The sequence below is a fragment of the Lissotriton helveticus genome, chromosome 1_1, assembly GCF_964261635.1.
Source record: "Lissotriton helveticus chromosome 1_1, aLisHel1.1, whole genome shotgun sequence".
In the NCBI taxonomy this organism is placed as follows: Eukaryota; Metazoa; Chordata; class Amphibia; order Caudata; family Salamandridae; genus Lissotriton; species Lissotriton helveticus.
Genome location: NC_136057.1, coordinates 1768328054 through 1768344456, shown reverse-complemented (window position 1 = coordinate 1768344456; position 16403 = coordinate 1768328054). Strand labels below are relative to the sequence as shown.

Below are 16403 nucleotides of genomic sequence, written 5' to 3'. Positions count from 1 at the left end.
ACCATTTTAATCATATTGATACGCCCCTTTAATGTCAAATGTAAGTTATTGATTCTCTCCAAGTTTCTTTTGACCTTCCCTAGAAGTGGGTCCATATTAATCTCTACTAATCTATCCAAATCCGCTGACACTCTGATCCCTAAATACATTGCTTCTGAAACTACCCTCGTATCCTGGAATATTGTGAACCTATTCTGCACTGCCTGTGTCTTTCCACTGTTTATACGATACCCTGAGATCGCCCCGAAATTCCTTGCCTCTTGCTCTATTTCGATCAATGCCCCCCCCCCCCGGTTCTGGTGTTGTAATGGCTACATCGTCCGCATAAGCGAATAATTTATATTCCTGCTCATGCAGCCTAACTGGGGGAATCCTATAGTTGTAGTTAAGCCTTCTTAACAACGGGTCCAGATATATGGCAAACAGTAGGGGCGAGGCTGGGCATCCCTGCCTAGTCCCCCGCCTGATCTGTACTGCCTTCGTATATGATTTATTAATTCTTATCCTGCCCGACGGGTATTTATATAATGCCTGGATTGCTTTTATATATCCGTTGCCTATACCAGCCCATTCCATGGCCTTCCACAGGAAGTCCCAGGAGACCCTGTCGAAGGCCTTCTCGGCATCCAGAAAAATAGCCGCGACAGGGTCTCCTGCAACCTCGGCTGCGTCTAGAATGGTAATCATCTGTCTTGTATGTTGGGTAGTCCCTTTACCTGGGATAAAGCTGTGCTGTGCCGGGGACACCAACCCCTCGATCACCTTACTCAACTTTTTTGCCAGAGCTTTAGAGAATATTTTTGCATCTGCATTCAGCAGTGTTATTGGCCTGTATGAACCTGGATCTGTTGGAGGTTTATCCTTTTTTAATATCACAATAATATCCGCCCCAGGACTGTGGGACTACCCTACCCCCCTGTGCCAAGCAGCAAATTGCCCACATGTCCATTCCTAACACGTCCCAAAAGGTCCTATAGAATTCTGCCGGAATTTGATCTTGACCTGTTGCTTTGCCAGAGGGGAGACTGAATGTCGCCTCCCTTACCTCCTGAATAGTTAACTGCAGATCTAGCTTTACTCACAAGGGTTGTTAGGAGGCAGCAGCCAATATGGTGAGAGATTGGGCAGTATGAACGTTTATGAAGCGGTTATGGGCAAGGAGGCAGAGAATGCCTTAGTAAATACAGTGGATTATGCCTACTTTAAACACACTAGGTTCAAGACATTAAGTGCTATATATAAAATCTGGAAGGCCGTCGGGAAAAAGCTTGGTATTGGGAGGTATAATAGATATCTGAGGCTCTATACAAACAACGATTTTCCTCCAGAGATCTTCAGGGATGCAGTTATGAAGGATTGGGATGGCAAGGGGATCAAGAAATTAGGGGACTTGCTGGATGCAAAAGGGGTGTTCCTACTGTTTCAGGATATTCAAAACAAATTCAAGATACCAGGAAGCAATTTTTTTAAATATCTACAAGTGAGGAGCTATTTTTTTAAGAAACAGGGTGGGCCAGCAGGGATGTCTCACTGTAGGATAATGGACTATTTGGAGAGTAGCTTACGTGGCACGATCAGGCAATTGTACGCAGAGCTCTATGCATTAAAAACAGATGATAGAGAGAAATATGCTAAGAAGTGGGTGGAACAAGTAGGGGCGCACCCCGAGGGACTACAAGCCTCATTAGATCTAGGCCGATCGGTGTTATGCTCGGCGACGCTACAAACTCAGCACTATAAGACAGTTTACTCTCTGTATCATACACCTGCTAGAATTGCTCAGTGGGGGGGCAGCGCTGGAATAACTTGTCCGCGGTGCAACTCAAGTAGTGCCAACATCACGCATATGTTTGCACAATGCCCACAACTATATACACTAAAAATGGCAATCGAAGATTTTCTGGAGGGATCGTTGGGGTTGAAGATTAAATTAACGGATGAGTTGATAATGCTAGGGGTGAATATGGGTGATAATAGCGAATATCCAGAATTTAGGTTTATGGTTACGGCAGTCTTTAGGATTAATATTGCAAGGGCCTGGCTTGATAAGATGGCACCTACATTCCAGGCATGGATAGCAAGGCTTCTCTCCACATACAACTTGGAGAAAGCCATCTATGATAGGAAAGGCAGAAGGGCAAGGGCACTGGGGGGTAGGATATGGTTTCCCATGGAGCAATGGAAGAACAGGGGTAAATAAGGGTAAAACTCTGTTTCCTTAGGTTTTCTTTTGTTACCGTTTTTGGTTGTATGCCAACTTTTTGTGTATGTAATATCTGTACTGTAAAAATGCATTGGACTGCCTGGAAAAATGTGGGGGGGGAAAATTCAATAAAAATATTTAAAAAAAATAAATAAAAACCGAACAGCTTATTTAGCAAACTCCAAAAGGCCACCAGAGCTGACAAATAACCTTTTAAAGTGTGCACTGCAAGGCCTTGTGGGGCTTGACAAAGAACAAACATAACATCCAAAAGAGTTGCCTGTAAGAGGTCAGTGTTTCAGGCACCACAGCAGGTAATAAATGTGTCTCAGCGCACCGTAAAGATGGGTTTCATTTAAGGGCATCTGGATGTTAGGATGACATCTACTATTTCAGACAGCAATACAAACAAAACTAACTGCTGCTACTCAATCTCCATGCATGGACATGTAAGTTGCAGACATTCGTATGAAAGACCCTGCCCTGTTGCTGAAAAAGTTCTGGGTATCACACTCTACAGCCTGGGACTGGGGGAATGAGTAGGACCTTGTCATTCTCGAAAACTCAGGGCAGGAGAGATAACGGAGGTTAGGCTATTGGATTCCCTTGCTTCATTAAAGCTTGAATGCATCTTCAAACAAGAACTCTAGGAGAAACTACAGTGCACAAAATTGTCGACACTGCACATTTCTGACTGTGGCATATTGATCTTGCCAGGGCTCCACTAATATTTGCCCTGATTCTGCAGGCCATGGCGAAACTTTAAGAGGAGACTCACTAATTCTGGGGTTAAGATGGGCTGAAGGATGGTGGGACAGAATCTCCTTATATGCTAACGATGTGCTCTCATATGCTGCATCATCATGGTCCTACATTAATAGAGCCCTGCAGATCCTCACCAACTTCAAAAAATACTCCGGCTATACCATAAATTGGTCCAAATCCATAATATTATTCTGCATGGCCCACTCCCAATTCTACCATTAGATTGTGAGGCTATTTAGGTATCTTTGCTACAGCAGACCTGGACCTCTTTTTAATGCACATGACCTACAAGGCCCACTAACCCACCTATAGAGTGACGTAGTGGAGATCACTACCGCTATCCTTACTTAGCCGAGCAGACCTTTCTAAAATGATGGCGTTGCCGCGATTCCTATATGCCCTGCAAAAGACACCATTCAAGGCCCCCAAAGCCTATTTTATTACAATTGAGAGTGAGGTCAGGGCCCTACTTTGGGATGGGAAGCCCCGTAAATAGCAGCATACAAACTCATGAGGGGATGGTACGACAGTGGGATTGCACTAACTAACATTTGAGCATAGCAGTGGGCAGGCCAAATGACGGTCATTAACCAGTGGGCTCACCGACTGTACGATGACCCATCGTACCATATGGATATGTTACTTATGGGCCCCAGGGGCTATAGAAGAGCACAGTGCACAAACCCTAACCAACAGCTCCTTATGGGCCCAACAACCCAAACGATCGCTCTGTGGCACCGAGTAACTAAGAGACTGGGATGGCATAATAAAGTGACACAGGCTATGCCCCTATGGGAGGCAGAAAGTTTAGGTAGGCTAAATAGCTGCACGGGCTTTGATACATGGGACACCATAGCTATCTAGAGGGTGGGAGACCTGTGGGTGAGGGGAGGTTGTCAAATTACACCTGGTGTACACTAACCTCTGTAGACAGATCCAGTGGGAGCGATGGGTAGTTCCCAAAGCCCCTTTGCACTACTCCACTAGGGGATTGCAAATACTCCGCCCTGCACTGCAGTGCACAAGGGGATAGGGGGAAAAGAACAGAGAGTAATGGAAGAAAAAACCCCGTTGCCTTCTCCCTAGCAAACCACTGGTCTCAGGAGCACTAGGCCTGTGCGTACTCTTGGGTAATCCCTTCAACGCCTCTCTTTATGCTGCAGGTGGGACAACAAGAACAATGTGAGGAACAGTCCCTCCCTCTCCCCCTCTCTCCAGGCTGCCAACTCTCCTACACTCTAAGGCCAGGGCACTTACATGCATGTTGAGGGCAATATCCTTAGCGTCACTGGCAGGCAAAGAGTAGCAGGAAGGACTCAAAGGAAAACAAAAACACTGTTGCCCGGAAAAGCCTTCTCCATGAAAGCCTGCGCATTCTTCAAAATTCAAAGACGAGTAGGTGTGATACGTCTCACACTAGTAGGTGATGCAAATGCGTGGAAAAGCTTTCTCCCTGAAAGCGTGCGCCGATATCATGGACCAAGACCAACAAAGAAAACGGGGAACAAAGTCTTGGCGGCGTGTGTGCGTTGCGAGGACGCTCACCTCGTGCACACACACATAAACAGGTGACTCAGTGGAGAGTAGCTCTCCAGATGTAAGAGCAGGTCTGTGGGTGTCTCGGAAAGCATGGGCTCACCCTGTTCCTACGGCAAATACCTGCAACCTCAGGAGGCATAGGATGGCATAGGATGTGCCCTTCACACAGGCAGGCTGCGATGGCAGGACTCGGGAAGAGGCGAAGGAAAGCGCAGCCGGCCAGGAGCAATAAACAACTCACAGCGATCGCTCTCCTTCAGGACAGAAACGAAGAAAGATGCTGCTTCCAGGAAATCCGGCAGGCTTCTAACGAACTTGGTGAAAAGCAGCGGATCCCCTTAGAGGACGGCCATTTATATCAGCCCGCCTCTAGAGAAGAACCAGTTGCCTGCCCAGGTGCATGCTGGGTTTTGTAGTCCCCTACCTCCGGCTCCCGGGAGGGATCGTGGCAGAGGTGTAATCCATTTTTCAGATTTACAGAAGGAGTATGAAATGGTAGCTACCAAAGCATTCAGGTATTTGCATTTAAGACATGTCCTCATGGCTGCCATCTGCCAGACGAGGACTTGCCAGTGGGCTTCCCACTGGAATATAGGCTCCTGACAGACCATATGGACTGAAGGGCAATCTCCATGACATACCAAAAGAGAGTCAATAATTTACCTGACCCTCTTCTATGTCTTCGCAAACTCTGGCAGAAAGACGACCTAGGGAAACTAGATGACGAGGATTGACCGGAAGCACATGCCTCCACAAGGGAAGTAAACACAATATCAGGACTTAGGTTCATACAGCTTAAGATACTTCACAAATCAATTTCTTCTGTGGCACTCTAACAGAAATAGGAATGAAAGTAAGACGCTAAGTGCAGAAGGCTCTGTGAACAAGAGGGTTCGTCCTACCACATATTATGGGAATGAACATTATTTTGGGGTCTATAATGTCTCAGTTGCAGGAAGTGTGTGGGAGGGAGCTTCATCCTGTGCCCAAACTATGTCTCCTTAACGTATGGGAAGCAACTGACATGAATCGCATGGAGCAGCTCTCAGTCACCCTGGCAATGACAATCGCAAAACGAAAGATTGCCTGAAAATGGGGAGACATGGAGATGCCGAAGCTGGTGGAGTGGGAAAGAGACATGGACGGGTGCTCAATAGCGGAAAGGGTCATTTACAAGAGCAGAGGGTGCTCTAGGAAGTGGGACCGGATATGGGGTAAATGAAATGCCCACATGGGGTAATATATGTGTCTCCCCACAAATCAGATGGGCAGAACTGACTTCGGAAGGACTGCTGTGGAGGTAAATGGCGTAGAATTGTAGTGGGTCACTAGTGGTCTGAACTGAAATCTGTAAGGTATACCATACCCTGATAATTTGTGATAAATGATGTTATAATTTATCACATGCTGTATGACTAATATGTATATAGTATATAGTATGACTTGAAATGGCTGAGAAACTTCCTGTCCGATAGATAGCAAAGCATCATGTTAGGACCTTATCTTTCGCAGAAATCTTCTTTGGGCAAGGGCGTCCCCCAGGGCTCTTGCCTAAGTCCTACATTATTTAATATGTATATGGCCCTCCTAGCAAAAATTGTTGAACCGTTTGGATTCGAGATAATTTTCTACGCTGACGATACTCAGATGATGTTTCCAATCAGCCCCGACTTGGAGGATGAGAAAACTCGATTTGCAGCAGGCATGCTTGCAATCTCAAACTGGATGACAGAGAACTGCCTCCAAGTGAATCCCAGTAAGACCGAGATTATGCTTATGGGCAAAGCGTCAACCATCTGGACACAAGAGTGGTGGCCTGACCAGTTGGGAATGGCTCTCATTCCAACCCAAGCTTTGGAAAATCTCAGACTAAAACTGGATCCAACACTAACCATGAAGGATCATGTGGCGGCCACTATTAGTTCCTGCTACTATAGTCTTAGCCTCTTACGCAGGATACTTCCCTATTTGCCAATCGATCATCCGAGAACCTTGGTCCAAGCCATGGTGATGAGTCGTCTAGACTATGGGAATGCGCTGGTGCCGGAAGTGGGAGAGATATTGCTTGCCAAATTGCAGGTAATTCAAAACACCGCGGCTAGGATGATTTTAAATCGTCCTCCAGGCTCTTCCTCGCTCCCTTGTTGAAACAGTTGCACTGGCTACCAATCAAGAAGAGATCTTTTTTCAAGATCTGCTGTCTTACTTTTAATGCCATGAATGGTAAAGGTCCCCTTTACCTTCAGAAGAAATCTATAAAGCAGGTTTCGGGCTGCAACCTAAGATCCAATTCTTTGGCTTTGCTAAAGGTTCCCCAAATTCGTCTAAGACGCATGGGGGGAGAGCTTTTTCCTATCTTGCCCCACGGTACTGGACTCAGCTTCCCGTTGCCCTGCGAAAATGTACTTTGTATATCGCTTTTCGGAAACATCTGAAAACTTTCCTGTTTTAATATATTCATTTAATGTGACCGGTTATCACCCTCATTTCGCTAGGTAAGCGCCAAGATGCTTCCCGCTGAGTCGCGCGCTATAGAAAATCAATTAACATAACATAACATATGACTGAATAATGTTCAATAAAGAAAGTTTACAAAAAAAGCCTTTTGGTTGGCTGGCAGGATCGTTTTGCTAAAGTCTATTCCCTAGAACAGTGGATGCACTTTTGGCAGAACTGAAAACAGAGAAGGCCATCATGTTGTTGTAACCTCTACATAATTTGCTATTCTGCAGAGGAAAGAAACAAAGTGGGGTTCCTCTCTGTAGAACAAAATTGAAATGCTCCTGAAGAGCAGAATATTTTTCCATATCCGTCAGCCCATCGTTCTATATGTTCTCCTGGGACCAGCGATCCTTGCATTTTAGTCATAGGCAGGACAAATAAGTGGTGAAATCCTCATTCTCAAGAGGGTGTCGCATCCACCACTGTGACCCAGTGACTCCCTGACCTGTGGGTCGCTTGGTCACGTTTTCTGAGTTAAGTCTCCACCATCATACACCTGGTGGCTCTTACACTCAGAATGATATAGGGAACCGTGAGCTTGGAGTGGTTACTAGCACACCATAAATTAGGCCTTTGGTGTCTCTGTATCAGCAAAGGGCAAGAGGTTCCACTGCATGAGGCTAGGGGTTGCTGCCATGATGTGAGGAGCTACAGAACATTGCAAGGTACATGGAACCCTCAATAAGGACAATAGATTTCACCAGCTAAAATCACTATTGTGACATTTTGCTAAATTACATGGTAGAATTTTTAAAACTATCTGCAAACAACTCAATAGTGGCACATTGAAAGATGGTGCACCTTCAACTTCATAGTGCAACTGTTATAGCAAGGCAACAAAACGCCATTTTACCCTCTCCTTAACAGCCATTTTTCTGATGTTACTTGGGTGAGAAATACTCACCAAATTTGATGATGTCCAAGATTTTCATATCATGTCTGTCATAAACGCCAGCTTTAGTTTGATTCACTTCCACTCTGTAGACTGAAACAGAAGAACAGAGCATTTGTGAACTGTTCGGCTACACGGCACACCTCAGTATTTGCCTCTACAGCAATCGTAAAACCACTTGCTTAGCTTCCCAAATATAGGAAGCTAATCTCTAGAAAACACAGGTCACGAACTGAAGGACTTTGCCCTCTCTTGTGTATCTACATTTGCATTATATACCTTCTTGTTTGGCATTCCTCTTTGTAGCCCATAGTTTGAGCACCTCTATAAAATGTCATAGATATTAAAAGGTGAACGGTGTAGTATAAAGGGACAATCATTCATCACTAACGCTGTGAAAAACCAACATTTAAAGAGCTATTCTTTGACCTTAAGGTAACTCAAACTTTTGTTATTTTTTTAAATAAGCCTCAACAGATGTACTAATCTTAGAAAGTGACAGACAAGGTAAGCATTCTCAAAGAAAGACTTTCTCTCCTATTATCTGATTGATTGACTGCATTAGTTCGACATTTAGATCAAAAGCATCATGTACAATGAAGGTGAGTCAATTCTGACTGCAACATATAAATTTAACGGGTAAATGGCCTTTATAATGCTGCCTTTACTATGCAATGCCTTTACAGCGCAGCCTTTACCACACAAGTACGTTTCTGTGTGTTTACCATGCATGCCTCTAGGTAGTTAGAGTTAGGACCAAAGTTTCCATAGGAAAAACGTTTAGTGTTTTGCCATCAACTTTGGCGCCGCTTGACTCATCTTCAAGAAATTTCCAAAAACATTCCACTTTATGGTTCAGCTGCTGTGTTGAAAGTTTTGGCTTATCCGTCAAGCAGGACTGAGAATAAAGGGGATCCCCAAAACATATTTTCCCCATGTTATGTCCATGGGGATTTTTAATTTTTTTCAACACAACTAGAGCCCGAGCTACTGAAGCACATTACACCAAATTTGTCAGGAAGCCAGATGTTAGCCCAGAGAGCGTGCTTTTTGTTACTTGGTGTCAATCCGTTCAGTAGATTCATAGATATTAAGACTTTCTCTCCTATTATCTGGTTGATTGACTGCATTAGTTCGACATTTAGATCAAAAGCATCATGTACAACGAAGGTGAGTAAATTCTGACTGCAACATACAAATTTAATGGGTAAATGGCCTTTATAATGCTGCCTTTACTATGAAATGCCTTTACAGCGCAGCCTTTACCACACAAGTAAGTTTCTGTGGTTTACCATGCATGCCTCTAGGTAGTTATAGTTAGGACCAAAGTTTCCATAGGAAAAACGTTTTGTGTTTTGCCATCAACTTTGGCGCCGCTTGACTCATCTTCAAGAAATTTCCAAAAACATTCCACTTTATGGTTCAGCTGCTGTGTTGAAAGTTTTGGCTTATCCGTCAAGCAGGACTGAGAATAAAGGGGATTCCAAAAACATATTTTCCCCATGTTATGTCCATGGGGATTTTTCATTTTTTTTAACACAACTAGAGCCCCAGCTACTGAAGCAAATTACACCAAATTTGGCAGGAAGCCAGATGTTAGCCCAGAGATTGTGTTTTTTGTTACTTGGTGTCAATCCGTTCAGTAGAGTCACAGATATTATAGTTTAAAATATATAGCTATCTGAGGATAAGAATCCTTCCAATGGACTCGCAAATCCTACTAAAATTTTATTGGCTGTCTTCTTGGGACTTGAAGCCGAGTCCCACAAAAAATGTACAAAATAATGAAAAGGGGGCAGGATAGGAATACCCTGACACCCCAGATAAGGTGAGGGGACCCACAGGGAACCCTCAGGGGGTAAAGAGTATTTTTTTAAAATATTATTTTAAATTACATTTTACCTCAAATGTGCGGGTGGACCTGCGCATCTGTGGTAAAATTATAAATAAATATGGGTGACTCCAGCGTGTCTTCTTTATGAAGCTCCTGGTGGGCCAAACCCCGGGGGCATATTACAATCAAAGAGAGGGACTCATGGGGCCCTCACCTAGGATTTTGAAAAGCCCCAGGGACCACCACCTCCCTGGGGCACGTATTTATACAAATGAGGCAAGAGGGTCAAGCCTTCCTTGTCAGTATCCAAAAAGCCAACGCTGTTGTCGGGGGCTCCCAACCCTGCAGGACGGGCCTGGCTTAGTGGGAGACAGCACTTCCCAACATAAGATTCAAAGAATGATGCACCAAGCCCGGTTCTGGAAAAACACACCTTTTTTTCAATTGGCGCAGGCACAAACAAGGCATGATGAACCTGACGCATTTCAGTGAATTGCTTTTCTCAAAGGTTTTATCATCACGTGTGCAGTGTCCCAGGTATAATCAATGATGATAGGTGCCTCACTGCTGCCATACTTCATCTTCCATAATTCACCTTGAGCCACAGTAAAATCCCGGTATAATCACAGTGATGTTATTCCATACAGCTCAGGAACGATGTGCAGGTAAGTATGGCCAGTAAGACAAAGCTGGTGCATGAATAACATCTTGTAAGTAGCCCCACAATGTCAATAATGCGCCCTTGTCCAGAACCTGCCACACGGAGGTATCAACCTCCTCTGGCTCCTTTTCTCACCTCCAACTGCAATAATCGTCAGCAATTCCAAAGGCTTGCAGTGGGGCGAGCGGGTCATGCCCCCCTTATCAGTATCCAAAAAGCGAACGCTATTGTCGGGGGCCCCCAACCCTGCAGGGGGTATATAACCTACTGGTGATCTCCAGTAGGTAGTTATAGTTAACATCTATTTTCCATAGCAAGAGCGTTTTTTTTTCTACTAATAACTTTGGTGCCATTTGAGAATGTTCGCAAAATTTTCAAAATTCTTTTGCGATTGCAAGTCACTTCGGCTGCTGTCTGGGAACTTTCAGGGTGATCTGTCAAGTGCATCCAAGAAAAAGTAGGGAGTCTCAAAAATGGTTTGCCCCATGCAACTTTCCATAGGGATTTTCGGCACGACTACAGCCCAAACCACTGAACAGAATTACACCATAATTGGCAAAAACTAGATTTGGCCCAGAAAGAGTGTTTCTGGTAATTTGGTATAAATCTGTTTGTTAGTTTTGGAGTTAATAAAGTAAAAAGATTTATGTATATCCAGAGAAACAGACCGACCACTGTAGATCCGCAAAGCCACGCGCCAACAGCAATGCCGTGATTGGCTGGCTGTAACTGATGAATTTCTATGGCTTTATGTGTGTAAAATCTGAATCTAACTATAAAGTCCCTGTAACCTTTGTTTTTTTCAGTTAATTTCTACTGTTTTTTAATTCTATCTCCTAACTATAGCGTCCCTGTAATCTTAGTTTTTTTGTGAAACTATATATATATTCTACTCCACTGTACGTTACTCCACTGTATATTACTCCACTCTACGCTGTTAAACTCCACAGCACTCTACTGTTATAAACTCCACTCTACACTGTTCCACTATATGCCACTCCAGTCTACGCTATTCCACTGGATGCCACTCCACTCTAAAAGACTCAACTGTATGCCACTCCACTATATCCTACTCCAGTGTACACCACAACTCTGTATGCCACACCATTCTAAGACACTCGACTCTACGCTATTCAACTGTACGCCAATCCACTCTAAGCCACACCACTCTACACCACTCCACTGTACACCACATTACCCAACGCAACAATGCTCTACGCTATAAGACTCTACTCCTCAAAACTCTGTGATACGACACAATGTGTCAATGTCCGACATAGCATTCCATGTTTCTCCAGTCTATACCAGTTGAGTCTACTTCATTCCATGATCCTCTACTCCTCTCTAAAATATCCTACCCCCTCCATCTACCAAACTCTCCTTCACTCCATGTTACTCCACTGTAACACACTCTACTCCAAGGGGTCCCTATACAACACTGCCGTCCACTCCATGCCACTCTACACAATGCTCTCTAGCCACTTCAACTCATTTTACTCTACTCTACTCTATGATATGCTTGTCCACTCTACTCCACTGTACACCACTCCATTCTACACCACTCAATGGCACTTGACTCTACAACACTCTACACCAATCTATGCCAATCTAATGTACTTCACTGTACCACTCTTTAAATGCTCTATGGCATGCCACTCCACTGAATGCTATTCCACTGTATGCCACTCCTCTCTATGCCACTAAACTCTGCTCTAATCCACTGTATGCCACTCCACTCTATTCAGCTCCATTGCACGCTACTGCACTCTACTCTGATCTATGACACTCTGCTCCACCCAACAATGCTCTATACCCCTCCACTCTATCACAGAATACTTCACTCTATAGCACCCTACTGTATAATAGTGTACTCAAGTCTATCCAAGTGTGCTTCACTCTAGTTCACTCTATGCTGCTGCACGACACTCTAATCCACTCTACAGAACTCCCTCTATACCACTCCCACTTTACTGCACTCTACTCTATGACACCCTGCACCACTACACTCTGCGCTACTCTTTGCCACTCAACTGTACAACACTTTATGCCACTCCACTTTACCACACTGTACCACACTCTACACCACATCATGCCACTCCATTGTAGAACACTCCAATGTACTCTGTGGCACTCCACTCTACGACACTTGCCAATAAACTACAACATGCCACTCCACTGTACGACACTGCGCTCCCCACCATGAGACTTTACTCCACTGTATGATGTGCCAAGCCACTCTACTCCACTCCACTCAACTCCACTCCACTACACACCACTCTACCCTACTCTGCAACATAACTCTGCACTCTAGTACACTTGAATCCACCCTGTCCTACGCATCTCCTCTCAACTCTAGTCCACTGTAAAATACTTTACCCCACTCTAATCCACGGTTCCACACTCCACTCTAAGCTGCTCCACTCTGCAACACTCTACTCCACTGTACATAACTCCACTCTATTACACTCTGAAACACTCTATCCTTGTACACTCCAATGCACAACTCTGTACTCCATTCTATGCCCATACATTCCACTGTACAACACTCTACTCCACTCTACAAGGCTTTTCAAATTTCTGCAACATAGCACTCCACTCTATTGTAAAAGATGGCACTCCAATTTATGACACTTTTTGAGACTATGCTACACCACTCCACTCTACTCCACGACATGCAAATCCACTTTATTATACTTCACTCTACACAAGTTACGCCACTCCACTCGACTCCATTCCAGTCTACTCCACTGCACGACACTTCACCTCACCCTTCGCCAATGTACGATAATCCACCCTATGCTGTTCAATTGTACGACACTCTACTCTATGCAACTCCACTCTACATTACTCTACTACTCTGTGTGCCACTCTATGACACTCTACTCCATTGTATGCCCATCCACTCCACGCCACTATACTACACTGTATGACACTACAGGACATGCCACTCCGCTCGTCTCTATGACACGTCACACTACTATTTGACACAGCACTCCACTGTACAACACTGTACCACAGTCCAGTATATGACACTTCTCAGTACACTCCACTATAAAACACTACAGTGTACAAGACTCTCTGCTACTCTACTGTACAACACTCCACTCAAGACTGCAATATACGACACTGTAGTCCACTGAACTCCACTCAATGGCACTACATTGTACAACACTCTATTCCACTTTATGCCGCTGTACGACACTCTACTCGAGAGCACTTCACGCCACTCTACTCTACGACACTCCATTGTACACACTCAACTGTACTGTACAACACAGCCTTCCACTCTACAACACACCACTCCAATCTATGATACTCCCCTCCTCTATACGACATACCATGCCACTCCACAGCATAACACTTTACTCCATTGTATACAACACCACAACACTCTACTCTACTCCACTTTATTTCACTGTACAATACTACACTTTGTAACACTATATTCTATGACACTGTCCTCCCCCACACTCTGTGACACTCTACTTAACAACACTCAACTGAATGTCACTCAACACTACAATTTGAACACATTTTTATTAACAAATAAAAACCATTTAAATTCAATTTAAAAAACAACGGTTAAGACTAAAGAATGGTTATGAAAACTAACCCAGCTTAAAATATACAAACTTTAGAAATTCAAAAGTTATAACTTAATTTAGAATTTACGCAAATTACTATAAGTCGTGCACCTTCGTATACAGCTTGTCGTCTCACTCGCCACACTACATTAACTATAGCTCAGCACTCTACCATGCACTGTGTTCTCACAAATCATGTCATTTGAGATGTCATAAGTGTGATCAATGCTATGATTTCACATGCTATGTGCTTTTATATATAAGGGTATAACCAGTGCATGGAGAAGGAGCAACTCTAGTTAATGAAATGTGGCGAGTGAAGCAACAAGAAGGTCTATCAAGGTGCGCAACTTATGGTAATTTGAAGGTGGTGAATAAATTCTAAATTTAAGCTACAACTATAACTTTAGATTTTCACTTTACAATGCACTGCTTAAGCCCTTTCATATCACATGACTTATACCATCTGAAATCATATAATTTATAACAACACTGACATCTCAAATCCCATCATTCCAGAGAACACAGGCCGTGGTAGAGTGGCGAGTTATAGTTATTGTTGTGGAGTTAACGAGCTGAAAAAACTGTGTGTATGGAGGTGCACTAGTTATAATAATGAAAAGGTGGTGCATAAATTATTAATATAAGGCGTAATTGCAACTTGAATTTTTTTTTACTATAAGTTTGGTTTGTACAGAAAGAAGAAATAAAGTTAAAGTAATTTCAATATGGTGCTTACATTAGTGATTAAAAGTATACCTATAACTTTAGAATTTCTAATGTTTGTGTCGTTTAAGTTTGGTTTGTATGGAGAGAAGAAATAAAGTATACTGTTACTGTTACTCGCCTTTGCCTGTGGAATAAAAGCTGCTTTCCATGGTTCCCCTGTTGTTGGTCTCTTCACTGGATCTTCGTGAAAAGGTGTGGAATGGTGATATTTCAGCGCGTTTTCCAGTAACGCGCCAAGGGACCCCCGCTTTTTAAAGTTGCCTCTGGATACTGGAAAACAGGATTTCATCCGGGGTACCGGAATTACCAGAGTCCCCCTGTGTGTTCGGGACATGTGGCGGTGTAGGGGCTTCAAATAGCCTCACAGAGGGTAAGGTGTTGATTTCAGCCTTACTCCCGTCTACGCTAAATCCTGGTGACATCAGGGTGAAGCGGTTTTGGGGACATATGGAGACGGCGAGTTCCACACGCATGGGTAAAGGAGGACGCCCCACGGCTAATATGTGCACCGCTCCACGCAACAACCTTCCGGATACAAACATGAACAATGCATGCTGGGACTGGTAGGCGTTTGATCCATAACGTCCTACCAAGGATGTATGCGCATGGTATATACCTTTAAGGAGTGGTGCGCAGAGCAACCTATCAGGCGGGGGCAGATATTTTATCTAAGAAGCACGACCCTCCCTGAATTATACACACCCCTGGCGCTGAAGAAGGCGGAAAAATACGCCGAAATGCATTCGCCTAATGCGGGTTTGTGGGACTGTTACTCACCTTTGCCTGTGGAATAAAAGCTGCTTTCCATGGTTCCCCTGTTGTTGGTCTCTTCACTGGATCTTCGTGAAAAGGTGTGGAATGGTGATATTTCAGCGCGTTTTCCAGTAACGCGCCATGGGACCCCCGCTTTTTAAAGTTGCCTCTGGATACTGGAAAACAGGATTTCATCCGGGGTACCGGAATTACCAGAGTCCCCCTGTGTGTTCGGGACATGTGGCGGTGTAGGGGCTTCAAATAGCCTCACAGAGGGTAAGGTGTTGATTTCAGCCTTACTCCCGTCTACGCTAAATCCCGGTGACATCAGGGTGAAGCGGTTTTGGGGACATATGGAGACGGCGAGTTCCACACGCATGGGTAAAGGAGGACGCCCCACGGCTAATATGTGCACCGCTCCACGCAACGACCTTCCGGATACAAACATGAACAATGCATGCTGGGACTGGTAGGCGTTTGATCCATAACGTCCTACCAAGGATGTATGCGCATGGTATATACCTTTAAGGAGTGGTGCGCAGAGCAACCTATCAGGCGGGGGCAGATATTTTATCTAAGAAGCACGACCCTCCCTGAATTATACACACCCCTGGCGCTGAAGAAGGCGGAAAAATACGCCGAAATGCATTCGCCTAATGCGGGTTTGTGGGACTGTTACTCGCCTTTGCCTGTGGAATAAAAGCTGCTTTCCATGGTTCCCCTGTTGTTGGTCTCTTCACTGGATCTTCGTGAAAAGGTGTGGAATGGTGATATTTCAGCGCGTTTTCCAGTAACGCGCCAAGGGACCCCCGCTTTTTAAAGTTGGCTCTGGATACTGGAAAACAGGATTTCATCCGGGGTACCGGAATTACCAGAGTCCCCCTGTGTGTTCGGGACATGTGGCGGTGTAGGGGCTTCAAATAGCCTCACAGAGGGTAAGG

General features: G+C 44.4%; 1 protein-coding gene across 1 annotated transcript in view; it reads right to left on the bottom strand.

Moving 5' to 3' along the window:
- LOC144752100 (complement C3-like) overlaps positions 1 to 16403 on the bottom strand; it is a 1799539-nt gene that overhangs the window by 169205 nt on the left and 1613931 nt on the right. The window contains exon 39 of the mRNA XM_078640046.1: positions 7914 to 7994. Within this exon, the coding sequence (XP_078496172.1) occupies positions 7914 to 7994 (81 nt within the window). The remainder of the gene's footprint in view (positions 1 to 7913; positions 7995 to 16403) is intronic.